The 19,815-nt window shown below is 43.5% G+C and overlaps 1 protein-coding gene across 5 annotated transcripts in view; it reads left to right on the top strand.

Moving 5' to 3' along the window:
- The window catches only part of LOC102297706 (DM1 protein kinase), a 92,433-nt gene that overhangs the window by 8,653 nt on the left and 63,965 nt on the right, over window positions 1-19,815 (top strand). For all 5 annotated transcript variants that reach the window (XR_006053156.1, XM_042215061.1, XM_005950810.3 and 2 more), the window contains exon 2: window positions 16,314-16,405. Coding sequence is in view for 4 of the 5 variants with exons in the window: in XM_042215061.1 (XP_042070995.1) it covers window positions 16,314-16,405 (92 nt within the window). In the remaining variant the exon portion in view is untranslated. The remainder of the gene's footprint in view (window positions 1-16,313; window positions 16,406-19,815) is intronic.

The raw sequence follows: 19,815 nt of genomic DNA, 5'->3' as shown, positions 1-19,815 counted from the left end.
TTTTTTTTTGACAACTGACACCTGACAATTTTTTTTCTGATACCTGACAATTTTTTTTTTGACAACTGACACCTGACAATTTTTTGTCTGATACCTGACGATGTCCTAAAATGTACACCGTACTTCTGGTTTCAGTCTCTGTGTTCAATGGTTGCTCTGTCTCCCCTGTCAGCTGTATCCCCTTGTCAATTCCATGTTTCTGTGTTATGTTTCCTGTTTTACTTTGAAAGTCCGTGTCTCATGTTAATGTGTCTGTGTTTGCTTCCCTTGTCTCGTTAGTCCTGATTTGTCCCAGCTGTGTTTCCCTCCAGTATCCCATTCCCTGATTGCTCTCTCTGTGTATTTAAGCCCGGTGTTTTCTTTTGTCTGTGTCACGATCTCCCTCATCCCACACTGCATGCGAGAAACTACAATGAGGAAACATGAACATGACCATTGATTAGCATTCAAATATCTCAGTGAATACATAAAGATTACCACAAAGCAAGAAAGCACGAGACAAGGCTAATCAAAAGGTATTGGCTGAAGAATATGCTTATTACGCCAACCCTTTTAACAACAGATCTTTTTAAGCATGCAGCTCATGTACATAGGGCTCGAAGCAAAGAATGAAGCAAAACAAACAAACAAAAAAAAAAAAAAAAACAAACAAAAAAAAAAAAAAAAAAAATTCCACCTCACATGAGTAACTACATTAAATTAAATTTCATAAAAATAATCAATGCAAAACAATCAAGAGTTTCAGTATTATTATTTTTGCTCTTTTCATTCTTGATTTATATATTTTTCTAATACTCTATTTTTACACATTTTTAAACAAGGAAAATGAACTCCACCTTTTTAAATCACTGTCATAACTATTCCACAAGTTAACTCCTCTAACAGAAACACATCTCTGCTTTATGTTTGTCCTTATCTTGTTGTTTTTTTTTAAACAAATCTGATCCCCTTAAGTCATATTGAAACTCTGACTTCAAACATCTTCTGAGTACTTGTCATGAAACGCCGTGTGGCAGGCAGGAGATGAGGACTCAAAGTGCAGGACTCACAGACTCAAGGGATGAACTCAAAACCACAGCCTTATTTGCTGGTCACAGAAAAATGGGCATACAAAGTAAACTAAACTGGGAAACAATAAACTAAAACACACAGGGAGATCCATACAGCAAGAGGGACAACACAACACTGACTCAGAGAAACACAGAGTTTAAATACACTGGGAAGTAACGAGGGGAATGAGACACAGAAGGAGGGCACAGCTGGGAGAAATCAGGACTGACGAGACAAGCAAAGCAGGACGCATTCACATAAGACACGCCCATCAAAGTAAAACAGGAAGTATCACACAGAGACGCGAACTTGACACGGTGGAGACAGCAACTAAGAAACACAGAGACATAAACCATAAGGCAGAGGACTCGAAGAACCAAAATACACATATCAAACCAGTTTTTTAATATATTTAACTCCTTTTCCACTGTAGTCAGAAGCTGTTCTAGGTTTTTACCTAAGCAATACAGAGTGGAATCATCAGAAAATAATACACATTTTAACAGTTTGGAAACACTACATAAATCATTTATATATAATATGAATAATTTAGGTCCCAGCACAGAGCCCTGAGGAACACCACAAGTTACCTTCAACTTCTTAGATTTTACATTATTGATTTCGACATATTGATTTCTGTCATCCAGGTAACTTTTCATCCGCTTGTATGCCATCCCTCTTATACCATATCTCTCTAGTTTATTCATTATTATAGAATGACCAATTGTATCAAACGCCTTTTTTAAGTCTATAAAAACACCAACAGTATATTCCTTATTATCTATTGCAGTAGATATCCCTTCTACAAGTTCCATCACTGCCATCGAAGTGGACCTTTTCGCTCTAAAGCCATATTGGTTATCACTTCGGAGATTATGCTTCTCAATATATTTATCAAGTGTATTAACAAATAACTTCTCTAAAATTTTTGAACCTGAACAGAATCATGAAATCTTTAACCTTACATGACATAGAGGGAAGCAACACAGATGACCTAACAAAGATGGAATGAAAACACACTGACTAAATACTCACAGGAATTGATCAGGGGAAGTGGAAACACATGGAGAAACAGCTGACTGGAATGAACATAATGAACCCACAGGGGAAGTAAAACAAAACACGTTGAACATGGAAACACACAACTCTTCAAAATAAAACAGGAAACACTGAGAGATATAGACATGACAACACAAACTTGACAATATGGAACACACAGACATAAAACACATGACAGACTGGGGAGACACGGAACACAAGAAAAGACACATGAGAACATAAGGGAGGTGAAAACACATGCATAACTAAAAGTAGAACAGTGAGGAAAACACAAACTACACAGAGGACAGAAAAAGACTCATAAATCAGGAGACACAGATGAAACATAAATTGAATAAAACTCAACTAAATCCTAATAACAACACAAGAACTAATTTACAATATAATATAAGAAATCAAAAATACAACATAATCTGAAAATGCTGGGTCGCATAGCACCAGGCCCTGATATGATTTATCCAACTGGCTAAAGAAGCTACCTGCAGTCAGTGAGTGTCTGGCTGCACAAATGAACAAGATGCTAATGGATAAGACATACCCAATGTGGCTAACCAAAGACCGGACAGTCCTCAGCCCCAAGTATCCCCAGAAGGGACCATTCCCATCCACCTACAAGCCAATAACGTGCATCAGCACAACATAGAAGCTCCTGTCAGGCATCATAGTGGCTAAAAGCAGGCATATGGCTCAATACATGAGCGGGGCACAACAACATTTTTACCCTATGAAAAACCAGAGGGGCAAAACATCGCCTACTTGTAGACAGTGCAGCTGCTCAAGACTGTAAGACCAGACAGACCACCCTGTGACGGCCTGGATTGATTACAAGAAAGCCTATGACTTGATGCCTCACACATAGATTCTAGAATGCCTACAACTGTACAAGATCAACAAGACCCTAAGAGCGCTCATAAGGAATTCAACACTAGAAGTAAATTTCAAGAGTAAGAACAAGTCACTGTCAAGTACAGGATTTACAAAGGATATGATCTCTCCCCGCTGCTGTTCTGCAAAGGCCTGAAATTAGCCAGATCACCAACAAGTCTGGCTATGGATACAGACTGGGGCAACCATTAGCGACTTCTTCTAGCAGTGACATCAGAATGCAATTTAGACTGGAGAAGTGTAGTCAGATGGTAAAAAACAGAGGGAAAGTAGTCAGAACTGAGGGGATTGCACTACTACAAGGCAACATTGCAGACATTGAGGACAGCTACAAGTCTGTGGAAATCCCACAATTATATGGGAACCATGAGGAGGATGCTACGAAAGCCACAACCACCATATACCTGTAGAAAAAAGTCAAGTACTGAGAAGTCAGCCGAATGGGAAGGACAAGATCCATGCAGTCAACGCCTACACCCTGCCAGTCAACAGATAACCTGCTGGGATAATCAGCTGGCCAAAGAAGGAGATAGAAGCCACTAACATCAAGAAGCTCCTTACCATAGCTAGAAAACAGGCTGAGACTGTATGGTAAGCAGAAGCCGTGGATAAGAATTAGTGTCAGAACCACTATCCGGAATAAAACAGCCAAATTCTGTGAGTACATCAGAAAAATGGCCACAACTGATAGTGTGCCTACTGAATACCTCAAGCAGCAGAAACTAGGGCAAGAAGAGGAACAATCATGGAAGGACAGCCCGCTGCATGGCATGTAGAGATGGTTCAGTAAAAGGACTAGCTGTTACATTCCCTGATAATGCATTGCTTTAAATGGAGAAAATCTTGAGGGATGGCTGTTATGAGGAAAGGCAGCCCAGAAACGTTACCAGCGGCACACATTGTTGTGTGCCTCAACTTTCCATCTTTTACCCGGGCTAATCTGCCATTTTTTTCTTTGGTTAGGAAGGATTTAGCGATTTCTTTATTGATATCACTTATCAATTCGATTCTTTATTGATTCCCTTATCGATTCTCATTGGCTCCACCTTACCACAATCTCTAAGCATCATATCAAAGACATAAATGTATTCAAATTAATTACATGTTGTGTCATCAGAAGTTTGCGCATGTTTGAGGTATTTCCCCTCTTTGTTGTGATCATTCTTGGAGTCATTACTCAAAAAAAGTAAAGTTATTACAGATATTATACAGAACACTTCTTTTAAATGTAATGCAGCATGTTACTTAATTAAACTCAGGAGAAAGACATTCGTTATACTACTCGTTATGTTACTTTTATGTTACTCTGTAAAATGACCTGAAACACTCTTTTCTGTCATGGTCCTGGGTCATTTTGACCCAGCATTTTCAGTTCTTATATTCCTTTGTATTATGGTTTGTATTCTGATCATTTTGTCATGCTTTGTTTATTAGTATTACTCTATGTTTCAGTTATTCTTTGTGAGGGATTAGTTCTTAAGTTGTGTCTCTCCTTTAGTGTAAGTTCAGTGCAGTGTCAAGTCTGTGTCTGTTTCTTGTTTCCCGTTTTATTGTGAAAGGTTGTGCCCCATCTCAGTGTGTGCAGCTTTGCTCCCCGTGTCTCGTTTGCCCAAACCCTCCCAGCTGTGTCTCCCTCCTGTTTTCCATTCCCTGATTACTCCCGTGTATAAGCCCTGTGTTTTCCTGTGTTCCCTGTCGGGTTGTACCCTCAACTAGCTGTGTGTTCTGCTTCGGTGTGTCTAGTGTTTCGTCTCCTGCTCCAGTTTAGTATTTCTTTTCCAGTGTTTCAGTCCTCAGTTCCTCTGTTCAGACTTTTGTTTGTCTTTTGGTGAGTTTAGTTAGTACGAGGTTTTTCCCAGCAATAAAGCTCCGCTTTAAGTTTCACTTCCGTGTCTGAGTTCTGCATTTTGGGTCCACCACTCCTGCTTGCCTGCCTGCCACAAAGCCAACCATGACACTGCCTAATAATTACCAGAATCAGAATCATGTTTATTGGCCAAGTATATGCACAAACACAGTGCGACAGTTCAAGTGTTTAGGGGGGAGATGGCGAGAGAAAAGAAAACTGTAACTGCAAAGAAACTGTTCCTATGTCGGGTGGCCCTGGTCCACAGGCTTCTATACCGTCTGCCAAAAGCCAGCAGGTGAAAAAGTCTGTGAGGTGGTTTCCTGGTTCTTGAGAGGTGCAGGTCCTGGATGGAGGGGAGGGGGGCGCTGATGATCTTTTCTGCTGCCCGTACAGTCCGCTGCAGCCTGCACCTGTTCTGTTTAGTGGCTGCACCATACCAGACTGTGATGGAGGAGCACAGGACAGACTCAATGACTGCAGTGTAGAACTGGATCAGCAGCTCCTGTGGAAGACTGTACTTCCTGTGGAAGACTGTGCTTCTCAGGAGCTTCTCAGGAAGTACCCACATCCTCTGCTGTCTTAAGCAGTCTTAAGCAGCTCCAGGTTGTGCTGGAGCTGAACATGAGCTCCTAGAGCACCACTTTACCATCACACTCTCATCATTTTGTGCAATAAAAATAAAAGTAATGTCCATATCCACACTGTAAACTGTGCGACACTTTTGTTTCTCCGACAGATGAACTGACATCAACTTGTCGTAGCAAGAACCGATAAGCTGGATCGATAGGCAGGCAGACTAATGCCTATATAGCACTTTTTTATACAACTCGCCTAATTTGCACAAGCACTTTCTTCTATGCTCTTTCTATCTAACATTCACACACACATACTCCAGTGGATGAATCAGAGAGGAACTTGGGAGTAGTGTCTTGCCCAAGAATATTTAACAGCAGACTGGGACAGCAACCTTCCAATTAATAGGTGACCTGCTGAACCACCTGAGCTACAGCCACCCCAAGTGTTAAATTCTTCACAAGGCCGTTCAGATCTCCTTATATGCACATAAAATTGTGCAATAAAATATTTTTAAAAGTTTCTTAAAATTAGGTCATTAGGCGAGCATGGTGTCACAATCCTGGGTCTGTGACTCACCATTTTGTATTTTTGAGTTTTCTTATGTTAGTTTGCCATGATATTAAGTATTGTTGTATTATTTAGTTAGCGTTTTGTTTCATCCATGTCACCATGATTTATGAGTCTTTTCCTGTCCTCTATATGTTTCTTGTCCTCTGCGTTTTACTTTCCAGTGCTTTAGTCTCTTCCTATGTTTCATGTCTATGTTCCAAGCTTTCAGGGGCCTGGATCTGAGCGACCCAGGGTCCCTGAGCAGTTATGGACTTGTATCATATTATGTGTTTTTGCTGTACTGTGCTGCTGTCCCTGTTGTCCACGCTTGTGTGTATATAGGCAGGTGTGGGTGCTTGTGTGGGTGCAGCTGTGACAGGCACCTTCAGGCCTGGTATGTGTGGCCCAGCCAGGTGGTTGGCCACACCTGAAGATCATCACACACCCATGGTCTGCCACCACAGACTGTCACAGAATGATCCAGCCAAACATGGACCCAGCGGACTCAATGGAGAGGCTAAGGAAGGAGTTGACAGATAGGATTTACAAACTGTGTGACTGCTGCTCAGGCTACCAGTAGCTGGTGTTTTGCTCCTGTGGCATTCTTGCCAATCCCTTTCTGCGCCCCACTCATGTATTGGGCTATGTGCCTGTTCATCTTAGCCGATATGATGACAGGAACTTCCATGTGGTACTGAGACAGGTTATTGGCCGGTACTTGTATGGGGCTGGTCCCTTGAGGATCAGGACTGTCCGGCCTTCGGTTTGCCATTCTGGGTGTCTCTCCTCAACTAGCAGCTGGTTCATCTGTGCTGCCAGACGCTCGTGGAGTGCAGTCAGCTTTTCAGTCAGTAGGCGTGAATAGGGATGGGTATTGATAAGATTTTCACGATTCCGATTCCATTTTCGATTCTGTTTAACGATTCGATTCTTTATCGATTCTCTTATCGATTCTCTTTAAAAAAGGAGAACACTAAGGTCGATTAGCTTAGAACTTTGTTTTATATCTTCTCTTTGAACAAGGTAGAAATTTAGGAGTAACATGGCCTTACAAACCCAACAGTGAGATCTTAAGAGATCCACAGCCTACGGCTCTTCAATGGGGTGTCACAGGGTCCCCAGGAAAAAAAATTGTAAATGTAAAATAATAAAATAAATATTCTTCTGTAGCAATAACAAAGTATAACATAAATTATTCTGTAGCAATTACACAAGAATATCCAGAAATGTCCCTGCCTACAATTAAACACATTCACTTACCGAAAATCAGGGGCATCTTCTGTGGCAAATGGGTTCAAGCCTTTTACCACAAACTTCATCACTGCTCGGTGACATTCGTCTATCCTGGCCTGAAAGGAGACGCTACCGGTAGACTGCAGCGAGAACTGCCAGCATCTGAGCCAGACTCTGTCTCTCTCATCATGGTCACCTAAATAAAACAAATGCACAGTAATGGTTTTGTAATAAGGCAGATCGCGCTAACATAATATGCACTGTTAGTTGATTATTTACCTGCCGCATTAACGGGAGAGGACATGCAAACGTTACCGCTGCTGCTGGGCTGAGATTCACGAGTCCGGAGCGGAATTAAAAACACGACATTCATTTAAGGTCATCGCGTGTTTTGTGAGCAAATGCTTTTGCATATTCGTAGTGTTTCCTCCCTTAAATGAAATATCCACTTTGCAAGTATTGCAAGTTGCCCTGTTGTCATTCGTTCTTGTAAAGTTATAACCAAACTTTTGAGCGTTTGAGCCACTTACGCGCCGTGTTTCCTGCCAGGTAAATGACGCTCCGCAACGTGATGACGTCATTCGGGGCGACTGGAATCGATAAGGGAATCGTTTGCAAAAATGGCAAACAATTCCAAGGAATTGAAACAGTGGGAACCGGTTCTCAACAAGAACCGGTTTTCGATACCCATCCCTAGGCGTGAACCATGTCGGGGCCTGGTGCTGTCCAACTCTTCATACTGGAGACCCTTTCTTGGATGGCTGTGACGGTTACTGTACCCTGTTCAGGGAAGTTGTTGTAGTCTGCTCTTAGATCCACTAGCCACTGAACATTGCTGTTATGGATTGTGTCCTTCTCCCATATGCTCTTTCATTATTACTCCATCTCCAGCCCTGGTGGTGCTGTTCTCATATTGTTCCTCTGCCACTGAAAGTACACCTTGGATGGTTCTGTGGAGCACAGCTGGTTTATTCTCCTGCCTTCTATCTCTCTGGTGTACTTCTTCAAGCGGCTGGTCAAGGCTGTGAGTCTTTGCTTGGCAGTTTCCAAGGCCTCGGGTATGAGACAGTTTGCTGTAGACACTTTCTTCATTGTCCTTCTTCACTGCAGTTCTGCAATTCGGATAGTTGGCTAACCTCCCTCCATGTTACCTTAATCTTAGCCTCTAGTCTCCTCCATGGAGGGTACTGCTCCTTGTGGCTGTTCAGGTTGTAACCAAGCATCTCACTGATCCCTGCTGCCATAGTGTAAATCAGCTGGTTAGTCTCAGTAATGATGCCAGTAGGTATCGTCTGTAGTGCAGCATTCACATCATCTAGTAGATCTTCTGAGGGTAGTTCACGTAGTCTTGTTAACTAGCTACGGAGGATCTAGGTTTCAAGCTTCGCCATGATCCTATCTTTCAGGTTAGGTTCAGGTCATTGATAAAGGAGGTGGCTGACATCCAGAAGTCCTACCAGTGGCTGGACAAAGCTGGACTGAAAGATACGACAAAGACACTAATCATGGCAGCACAAGAACAAGCTCTGAGCACAAGATTCATAAAGGCTGGGGTCTATCACACCAGGCAAAACCCCAGGTGCAGGCTTTGTAAAGATGCCCTGAGAAAATCCAGCACTAAACAGCAGGGTGCAAGATGCTAGTGGGCAGGGCATACATGGAACGCCATAACTAAGTAGCTGGCATAGTATACAGAAACATCTGTGCCGAGTATGACCCGGGAGTCCTGAGGTCAAAATGGGAGACACACCCTAGGGTGGTGCAGAATGACCGAGTTAAGATCCTGTGGCACTTCCAGATACAGACGGACAAACTGTTGATGGCTAACCAACCGGACATAGTGCCGGTAGACTGTAGTGATAGATGTAGTGATACTGAATGACAACAACATCAAGAAGAAAGGAACACAAGAAGGGCTCAGAGAAGTGCTGAAAAAAAGTGGAGGGTGAAGGTAACGGTGGTCCCAGTGGTAATCAGAGGACTCGGTGCAGTGACTCCCAAGCTAGGAGAGTGGCTCAAGATCCCAGGAACGACATCCGAGATCCTTGTCCAGAAGAGTGCAGTCCTAGGAACAGTTAAGATACTGCGCAGGACCCTCAAGCTCCCAGGCCTCTGGTAGATGACCCGAGCTTGAAGGATAGACCGCGCGCAGGGGTGAGAGGGGAATATTTTTAATATATTTTTTTTAATTGTTACATCACGGTCTACTGGTACAGAAGTGCAACATAAGGGTTAAAAGGAAGGTGACCCAGCCCCGGTCCCCAAAGCCAACCCAGGTTCAGCCCTGGATTTACCTGGATTTGGGGCCGGTGTCCTGCAGGTTTTAGATGTGTCCTTAATCCAACACAGCTGATTTAAATGGCTAAATTACCTGCTCAACATGTCTTGAACTTCTTCTCTACTTTTTCCACTCCTTAATCATCCACTCCACGGACAAAGCTATTGAACTGCGTACATTTTCTGTTAAGCATTCTGAATTTGGTTTTTGCTTGCTATAAATTGGCCTCAAACCACACTATAGCAGAAGAAAAGGAGGATGAGGCACCAAAGTTAAATATGGCGGCCACTTCCTCACTTTTGGAGCAGCACAGGAAGGCATTGGTGAGTGATTTCAAAACATCTTTCAGCCTACTGGAGTCGAAGTTTGACGAAGTCCGGTCTGCAGTGAAAGATCATGGTCAACGACTCAGATGTTTAGAAACTATTTAAGTCAGTGGGTTAGGGAGCTCCACAATGTTTGTTCCAACCTCAGCAAGTCTAATACTAAACTTTTGGCTAAAGTAACGGACTTAGAAAGAAAGAAATAGATGTCAAAACCTGCGTATTCTGGGACTTGAAGGCGTTGAAGGTTCGTTCCACAGAATTCTTTGTGGACCTGCTTAGTGAGGTCTTCAGGAAAGACAGGATCGGCTGGAGATTGCCAGATTTCAGATTACCCTGAAAGCCTGTTTATCTGGTCATTACGTTTATCTGGTCATTACGGAGGGCTGAGGGACAGCCCTGTGAGTAGATTTTTCTGATTTTCTCCTACTCTTGGGATATGCAAGGACTTTTGTTCATGTTTCAGCATTACAGATTCATCTTCTTTTCTCTTCTCTCCTACGATTTACAAGCAGGTACACCATACTTATTCTAGGATTGATTATTTTCTCAGATAATCGGTTGTCTTCGTGGGTCCAATCCCGTGAATACCAGAGGATAGTAATATCATACCATAAAATGTGTTATCAAAGACTTTTCCTGATGTTCCTCAATCCAGACGACACTGGCATTTTAATTCAACTGTACGGCAGATGACAACCTCCTAGAATTCATTTAGGAACAAATAAGCTCGTTTTTACAAATAAATACCACAGGAGAAAGTCTAAGGAGCTTGGAAAGAAAAGCGTCTGGACTTCTTGAACTTTCTTGCAGACATTTCATCTGAGAAGCTTCTTCAGTTCTAAGAGCAATTGGTGGAGAGTCCCAGATTTTGAGCCCTATGGGAGTGTCCCCAAGAGGGTCACGGACCCCCTATTGATCCTCAACCTAGTCACACGAGCCAAGCTGTGAACGCGAGTGTGGGTCACAATCAGCCAAGGTTTCGGGTGAACCCACTGTGAAACCTAGCCCCACCCTATCATGTGATTTACTGAGGCCAACAGGCCCAGGATGTGTGGGCATTAAGGCACCTGGGAAGGGATCTCAAAACTGGATTATAGATGGCAGACAGTTTGGTGTTGTAAAGAAGTCCAGACGCTTTTCTTTCTTTAGCTCCTTAGACTATGATGACCTGGATGACTGAGAACCTTCACAGACACCACAGGAGTAACTTATAGCCTAATAATTTGGGATACACTGAAAACCTTCCTCAGGGGTCAAACTATTTCCTAAACAGCAAATATAAAAAAAGGCCCGTATATAATCACTTACTTTAGTTAACCAAATTAAAGAAATAGATCTGCTCTGCGCTACGGTAAAAAACCCAGACTTATACAGCAAGCGCGTGGAACTTCAGACTAAATTTGATCTCCTTTAAACACACTAAATTGATGGTCAGCTTCTGAGGAGTAAGAGTTTGTTTCATATTCATAGCGACAAATCAGGTAAGACGTTAGCTAACCAGTTAAGGGGCTTTCAGGCAAAACAACATATCACAAAAGTCAGAATGAATAATGGTAATATCACCTTGGATTTTTCCAAAATTAATGATATGTTTAAGACTTTTTACTCTCAACTTTACACCTCTGAACTCCCACAGGAAAGCACTTTAATGGATAACTTTTTAACGCTTTGAACATTCCTACGCTTTCCTCTGATAGTAAAAATAGATTATACAAACCCATAATGCAAGAGGAGCTGAGCGCAGCTAATTCCTCACTGCAGTGTGGAAAATCACCTGGACCTGATGGATTTCCCATAGAATTTTTCAAAGCATTTTCATCATTGCTTTCACCTCAATTATGTCTAATGTGCATGAATCGGAGCGGATTCATGCACGTGTTGTAAACTTCCGCCATCCTATTTCAAGGCAAGTATCACTCTTGTCCCAAGAGGAATGTCCAGTGGAATGTTCGTCCTACAGGCCAATCTCTACATTAAATGTCGATGGTAATATTTTGGCTAAATTTTTGGCATGCAGGCTGGAAAATAATTTCCCATCCATTATATCAAAAGATCAAACTGGTTTCATTAAGAATCTTTACTCTTATTTCAATATCTGTTGTCTATTAAATATATTATACACCCGTTCCGGTCAGAATCCTGAGTGCATTCTTTGCTTAGATGGGAAGAAGGCATTCAATCAGGCTGCTGCCAATATTTATTCCCAAATCCTTTGATTCTTTAAATTCAGTTATATCATCTTATATATGGAGAGGTAAACACCCCCAGTTGAATAAAGCTCTTCATCAAAAGTCTTGGACTAATGGAGGCCTGGCACTGCCTAACTTCCGGTATTACTATTGGGCAGCAAATACGTGCTTATATCTTGGGTCTATTTCCAAAACAAAGATAATTGCCCTTCCTGGGTGTCCATGGAGTTGAACTTGGCTACAGATTCATCTATTCTGGCTCTGATTGGATTTTCACCCACCCTACCCCCAAACAAGAGCAACTGATAATCCAGTTGTCTGGCTCACAGTGAGGGTGTGGGCTCAGATGAGGAGGCATTTAGGCTTAAAAAAATTAAACATCTTAAAATATGTATCTCCCACTATGATAAACCATGGCAGACCCGAAGACATTTTCAAGCTTTTCAGGATGCTTTATTGAGGCACATGGTTGCTGAATACACACATGAATGGCTGCAGTATCCCAGCTGTCAGCCGACACATCCACAACACAACAACTCAGACTGTGCAAAGCCTTTTCATCTCACCTACAGCAGCACTGCAGACCACGCCCCGCCATATACCCCCATTGCCCGATAGGCCGGCAAGCCATCTAGCCGAACCTACTGTTCCCCCCGCCCAGACCGTTGGTGCTCCTGGGCCCTGGTGAGGGACAGGGATGTGACCACTCTGGCGATCGCCCACATATCCAGCAGCGCCAGTGACAATGTGGATCCAGGGGACGCCCTGCGTACCCAGCGGCAGCCCTGGCACTGGTCCAGGGGGCCAAGCAGCGACAGCGCAGTAGACGTAGAAGTGAGCCGGGGCTCACCGAAAGCTGGTCCACCTCCTCCACCGCCAGCAGGCATGCCTCCTGTACACTGGCAGTCGCGGACCCTTGGGCACCTCCAGCAACAGTGTGGCAGGTTCCTCCTGCGCTCTCCATGAGCTGACCTCCGGCTCTTGCTGAGCAGGTGGTTGAGCTTGTGGCGAGCCCAGGAGATGCTCCGCGGCCCTCCTCCAGGGAGCAGGAACGGGCACAGATCCCTGCCGGGCATAAGCTGCTACCACTTGATGAGTAGGGATGGGTGCGGCGGCCGGCTATGTCCTGGCTTGTCGCATCCTGGGGCCTGACATGGTCGTCAGAACAGCCTGGACCTCCTCCACGCCAACGCTGTCGGGGAATGCCGGTGTGAGTGAGAGTGCCAGATTCTTCATTACCTGTAGATGCTGCTGGGTCCAGTCTTACAGCTCTTCTGTGCTGACCATTTTGGCCACCATTCAGGCCAACTCCTCCCCTTGGCGGCCAGTTTGTGGGTCTGCTGTGCCCCCCATCCTGGGTTTCGGCACCACTGTGATAAAACAAGGCAGACCCAAAGATATTTTCAAGCTTTTCAACATGCTTTATTGAGGCACATGGTTGCTAATTGCACACATGAATGGCTGCAGCATCCCAGCTGCCAGGCGACACATCCACAACACAACTACTCAGACTGTGCAAAGTCTTTTAAGTTGGCAAGGCGTGATAGCAGATGCCACGCAGGTGCATCCATCTCACCTGCAGCAGCATTGCAGACCATGCCCCACCACACCCATATACACATTTTTTCAGATATCTGCAGATCAGACATTTTCTCAGACATTCTCAGACACTAAATCTTCCAATAGCAGCAGCTGCAATGTCAGGGATATGCACCTTAATGTACAGGGTGGGCCATTTATACGGATACACCGTAATAACATGGGAATGGTTGGTGATATTAAAGTCCTGTTTGTGGCACATTAGTATATGTGAGGGGGCAAACTCCTCAAGATGGGTGGTGACCATGGTGGCCATTTAGAAGTCGGCCATCTTGGATACAACTTTTGTTTTTTCAATAGGAAGAGGGCCATGTGACACATCAAACTTATTAGTATTGGTATTTTTTCGCCTATCCCGTTTGGCTCTTTTGCCATCAGAATTACTGTCTAAAGGCAAAGAAAGATGCCCAACGGATTTACTTTACCAAATGGACCATTGCAGCCTTGCCGTATTGGTCTATTTGATTCACCTTTGCTTTTATTGTTTATTTTATTTTCACTTGCTAAACACAGGACAGACTTGACTGGGGAAAAGAAAAGGGAGAAAGAAAGAGGGAAAGAAAAACAGTGGGGAAGAGGAACGGTGATAAAGGGGCAAAAAACAAAAACCAACAAAACAAACAGACAAAAATACATATATCAATCACCTGGATCACCTGTTGAGAAAGAAAAAAGAGAAAACAAGCAAAAAAAAAGAGAGCAATATAATAAACAACATCATCGCGATGATCTATGGGAATGTAACAGTAAATACTAAATATTAAACATTATTGTGCAGCACGTAAGATCGACAGTGCACAGTGTGCTTTGAGGTAGGAGCCAAAGAGGGTGTAGTTTGTGTGTGTGAGCACCCGTGTGTACACCTGTGAGCATGAGCGCGCTTGTATTTAAAAGGTTCCTTCATGTAATGATCTGCTAGAGGGTGTGGGAAGCCATAGCCCCGTCCTCCAGAGCATGAAGCAGGTATGGAGGAGATCCAGGCTCCAGACATCCAGAGCCCCTCAGAGTACAAGAGACCAAGGAAGACCAACGGAGGGGCAACCGTGCCACTATCCCAGAAAGAGCTGAGGAGAGTCCCAGATGAGGGGTCACTCAGCAGCCGTGGAGCAGCTGTGCCAGAGTGACCAAGCCCGAGGCCAAGGGCACCCCACCCCCCGAAGGGGCCCGAGCGAGCCCCAGGCTCCAGGCCCCGACAAGCAGCCACCAGGAGTGAGATGGTGCGTACCTGGACGCCCATCCCCGGACACAGAGAACCACCAGTGCACCAATGTGTGAGGGCATCTGCCACTGGCACGTGGAGTGGTGGGGGGAGATAGGTCTTCATACCTTCGAGGGCCTGAGATGTCCCTAGAGAGGTGACGTCTGATACCCAAACTGACATATAGACACAAACATACAGGCACACACAGATACAAACATCCATTCCCACCCTCATACTCTCATATGCAATTACTCAGCACTCACCCAATGTGGAGAAAGATATAAATAGACACTGTACACACAATCACACTCCCAAAGCGTACTCTAAGCCCCAGATCTAAGTACCCTTGGCCCTGGAGGGGGAAACTGCACCCAGACCCTGGTAGTGTTACCCTCTTCCCTGGGGTGGAGAGACACAGACCGCCCCAACTCCGCAGCAGCAGGGAGGCCCCACATTCCAGACCCCAATTGGATGGCCGACTCCTCCTTCCAGCTCCCCCGCCCCAACAGGCAACAGAGAACGGGGGGGTGTGAAGACTCCAAACCTCCCTCCGTCCGCTCATAAGTAGTGTTGATGCATGTGTGTTCCAGGAGGGCATGGAGCTACCTGCCAGAGAGCAGGTAAGCGCATAGCCAGGGGTGAGGTTGTACACCCTGATGGTCATCCGGATGCTGTGTAGCGTGCCCACCCCCAAGGTTTCGGAAATGTCCTAATCTAGAAAAATACTGGAGAGACACATTTCAAACTTTGGCACTAATTCTTGGATAGCATGTGGGTCCTAATCCATTAGCTACACTTTTTGGCACCACTGGAGAGACTGATGCACAGTTGATCTTGTCACAGTGTCACACACCGTCTTTCACTTCCCTTGTGGCTAGGCATGCAACCCTGCTAAGATGGAGTAGCTCAATGGCTGAGGGACCTTATGTGTTATTTAGGCCTCGAAATGATCCATTATTCAATTAGTAATACCAGCAGGAAATTTTACAAGGTGTTGGGGCAATTCCTGAAATATTTTTCCCCACTTCTAGCACTACTCAGTAAATTCTCTGTTTTTGTTGCTGTTGTTGTTTTGTTCTGCTTTTTGTTTTGTTTTGTTGTTTTGTTGTTGTTGTTTTTTAAACTGGCTCAAGGGACAGGGCTATTGTGTGGGATGGGTAGGGGGTAAAGTGATAAAAGCAATTAAAAGATATGAGAATGTGTTATTAAGCTGTAATTTATTACATCAGCTTAAGCAATAATTGTGAAACCTACTTACTTATTGTATAACAGTTGTGTGTATCTCTTTTTCTTTGTTGTTTCAATCTAATAAATATATATTTAAGAAAAAAATGTATTTAGAGCACACTAATAAATTGTCCCACACTGATAAATTACTGCAAAATTGTTAAATTAGGAAAAAATGATATTTTTAAAATAATGCCACTGCATTACCATTTTTAGGTCCATTATTTCAAATAACACTGAAATAATAAAGTAAAATAATTGAAATCATTGTCTCTTCTCTCCTTTCTCACAGCTGAGCCTCTAGTAAAGGAGGTTAAGAAAACCCGCATCAAAAGAGAAGACTTTCACATCTTGAAGGTGATTGGCCGGGGCACATTCAGCGAGGTGAGCGAGAATTGTACCTACTACTTTATATGAGTATAATTTTTAGGTATTGACTTAAATTCTACATTTAAGAATATGAATTATTTAGCAGCCTTTTTATGTGGAATGGGGTTTTACTGAAAGGAACTGGACCTGTCTGCAATGATACTACTTACACTCCACATAGTTTCTTCTTAATCATTTCTACTAGATCTTTTAATATCAACATGTCAAGGCCACCAAAATGGGTAGAACTCTGTCACGGCGGGGTATGCCAGTGAGTTTGTGAAAAGGACCCAAAAGCAGACACTAGAGAGGTGAACTGAAGTTGAAACCAAGAGTGAGCTATTTATTATGGCTGGTGGACATGAACATAAAACACGAGCAAAGGCAAAACAGGAGCGACAACTAAACTGAAACCTAAAATGAGAAAACTAAAAAACTACTGTATTTTCAGACTATAAGGCAAAAAACCTCACTCAACTCATTCTTCTTCCTTCCTCCACTTCCGTACCATTGATTCATTAATGTTGAATTCTCTGCAGTGGCTCTATTCCCATGTTGTTGCAGTATATTAATGACTAACCTCGTATTGTGGATGGATTATCTCAGTTGTTCTCCTGACTGAACTTTAGTTCGTTTATAGCATCCTGCTATGCAATTGCATTAGTCCCTAACCATCAGGAACCCTCACGGTAACTTTTATCGTGTGGAAAAAAGCTAGTGTTCATCCTCCATCTTCACTGTGTATGTTATACTAACATAGCTGTGTAGCTAGTGATCACATAGCACATCATTTCATTATATACCAGCTAGCCCAACTTCAGTAACCCTACAAAAGTCACTGCTGTTTAGGGGTTTTTTTGTCTTCATTTATGTTGGAAGTGTTAGCAGAGCTGTGCGTTTTAATTATTCAGAAATCTCTCAGTCAGAACATGCTATATCATGTTTAGGTGGAAACTAGCAAGCTAACTTCCTGCTAACTTCTATCTCCGTTAAATTTAATACATTCTGTTTTCGTGGATGCCTGGATGAGATGAAAGAATTTAGATAGTTTTTAACTGTCAGTGATGCCGCAGTGTTCGGGACCTGAAGGGACAGAGTTTAGGACCGAGATTACTCTGCGAGGTTCCTAACTACCGTAGCCGTAATGCTCTGACAATCCATCAAGTGGTGCAGCTTCATAGCTTACCAAAGTCATACTAAAACATTTTTGACAGATTTTTGAGTGCCGTGTACCACATAAAATCGGTTCGAGGTCAGTAAACACAACCACAATTCATGCATAAGGTGCACCGGATTATAAGGCGCACTGTTGGTTTTTGAGAAAATTAAAGGATTTTAAGTTTGCCTCATAGTGTAGAAAATATAGTATGAAAACTGTGACATGGCTGAGGTAACTATGAAAACTATAAATCAGCTATGACAACTGTGATAACTATGATGACTATGGTGACTATGACTACTAAGGTTACTATGACAAGACATGGAAGGAAAAGAAATGACCTGACACTGAACAAAGGAAGACAGAGGACTTATTACAGACAAGAGGTGATCAGGGAAAATGGAAACACAAGACTTTCAGAATAAAACAGGAAACATGAAGAGACGTAAAGATATTAACACCGGCTAGACAATATGAAACACACAGACAAAAAATACATGAGACTAACACAGAAAACCTAGGAGAAATATAAATTAAACTCAAGGCAAACAAATAATAATCCTAGAACTTAGCATCCTTTCAATATAACATACGAAGTCATAAATACAAAAATAAACACAAAATGCTGGATCATAGACCCAGCAAAAGTTTAACAAGTTTATTTATACAATAAAGTTCACAAGGGAAAGGCTTTCTGTCAGTGAAGTCTAATGTCCAAACAAAACAGGGAATTCTACCTCTCCTTAACTTCATAGAAGTCTTCATAGAAGACCTCTCTCTCTGATCTCCAGGGTTTTCTGCACAGAACAAACAAGTTAAGTAACTTACAGGCTGAAGGCAGACCACAACAACAAACAAGAGAACCAGATTCACTAACTATTTCAATGATCCAGTGTAGACTGAAAGCAACCTAAATAGTAGCAGGAAAAGACATCCATCCATTTTCTTCCACTTATCCGGGGCCGGGTTGCGGGGGCAGCAGCACAAGCAGAGAAGCCCAGACCTCCCTCTCCCCAGCCACCTCTTCCAGCTTGTCTGGGAGAACACCATGGCACTCCCAGGCCAGCCGAGAGATATAATCTCTCCAGCGTGTCCTGAGTCTGCCCCAGGGCCTCCTCCCGGTGCAACATGCCCCAAAAATCTCACCCAGGAGGCATCCTTATTAGATGCCCGAACCACCTCAACTGGCTCCTTTCGATGTGGAGGAGCAGTGGCTCTAGTCTGAGCCCCTCCCGAATGGCCGAACTTCTCACCCTATCCTATCTCTAAGGGAGAGGCCAGTCACCCTTCAAAGGAAGCCCATTTTCGCCGCTTATATTCGGAATCTCATTCTTTCGGTCACTACCCACAGCTCGTGACCATAGGTGAGGGTAGGGGCATAGATCGACGGGTACAGCGTCCGCATCCGCTGTACCGGATCTGTCTGTCGATCTCCGGCTCCCTGCTTCCTTCTCATGAACAAGACCCCGAGATACTTAAACACCTCCACTTGCGGGACAATAAACTCGTCCCTGACCCGAAGTGGGCACTCCACCCTTTTCCGGCTGAGGACCATGGCCTCAGATTTGGAGGTGCTGATTCTCATTCCCACCGCTTCACACTCCGCTGCGAACCATTCCAAGGCGAGCTGGAGGCCATCACCCAATGAAGCCAGATGATGAAGCCACATCATCTGCAAAAAGTAGAGATGAGATCCTGAGACCACCCAAGTGAAAGCCTTCCGCCACTTGGCTACGCCTAGAAATTCTGTCCATAAAAATTATGAACAGAATCGGTGACAAAAGGCAGCTCTGGCGGAGCCCATCACCCATCAGGAACGAGTCCTACTTATTGCCGGCTATGCGGACCAAGCTCTTGCAACGGTTGTATAAGGACTGAATGGCCCGCAGCAATTGGACACATTTACTGTTAGCTATTAGCACCAGCTGTCAGCATCAGCTGCTAGCCGCTGCACTGTCTTCGGATAGCCGGTTTCTGGACTGTATTTGTTGCTCCTAATCTGTGGAACAATCTTTCCCAGCACATTAGAGGGGCCCCCCCTTCACTGTCCACTTTTAAAACACGTCTTAAAACCCATTTTATCTCCTTGGCTTATGACACAGTCTGACCCTGATTTTATTATTTTAATCTAATGTGCTGATTTTATTGTTTTAAATGTAATTCTCATCAACATTTTTATACTATTTTATTATTGTTTTTGCTATTTGTGCTAATTTTATTATTTTAAATGTCATTTTAATAATCATCTTATTTTTTATTTTTTAAA

Source organism: Haplochromis burtoni, unplaced genomic scaffold, assembly GCF_018398535.1.
Source record: "Haplochromis burtoni strain Fernald_Lab_line unplaced genomic scaffold, NCSU_Asbu1 Contig_652, whole genome shotgun sequence".
NCBI lineage: Eukaryota > Metazoa > Chordata > Actinopteri > Cichliformes > Cichlidae > Haplochromis > Haplochromis burtoni.
Note: the sequence above shows the minus strand (reverse complement) of the source record. Positions and strands in the feature narration are given on the sequence as shown.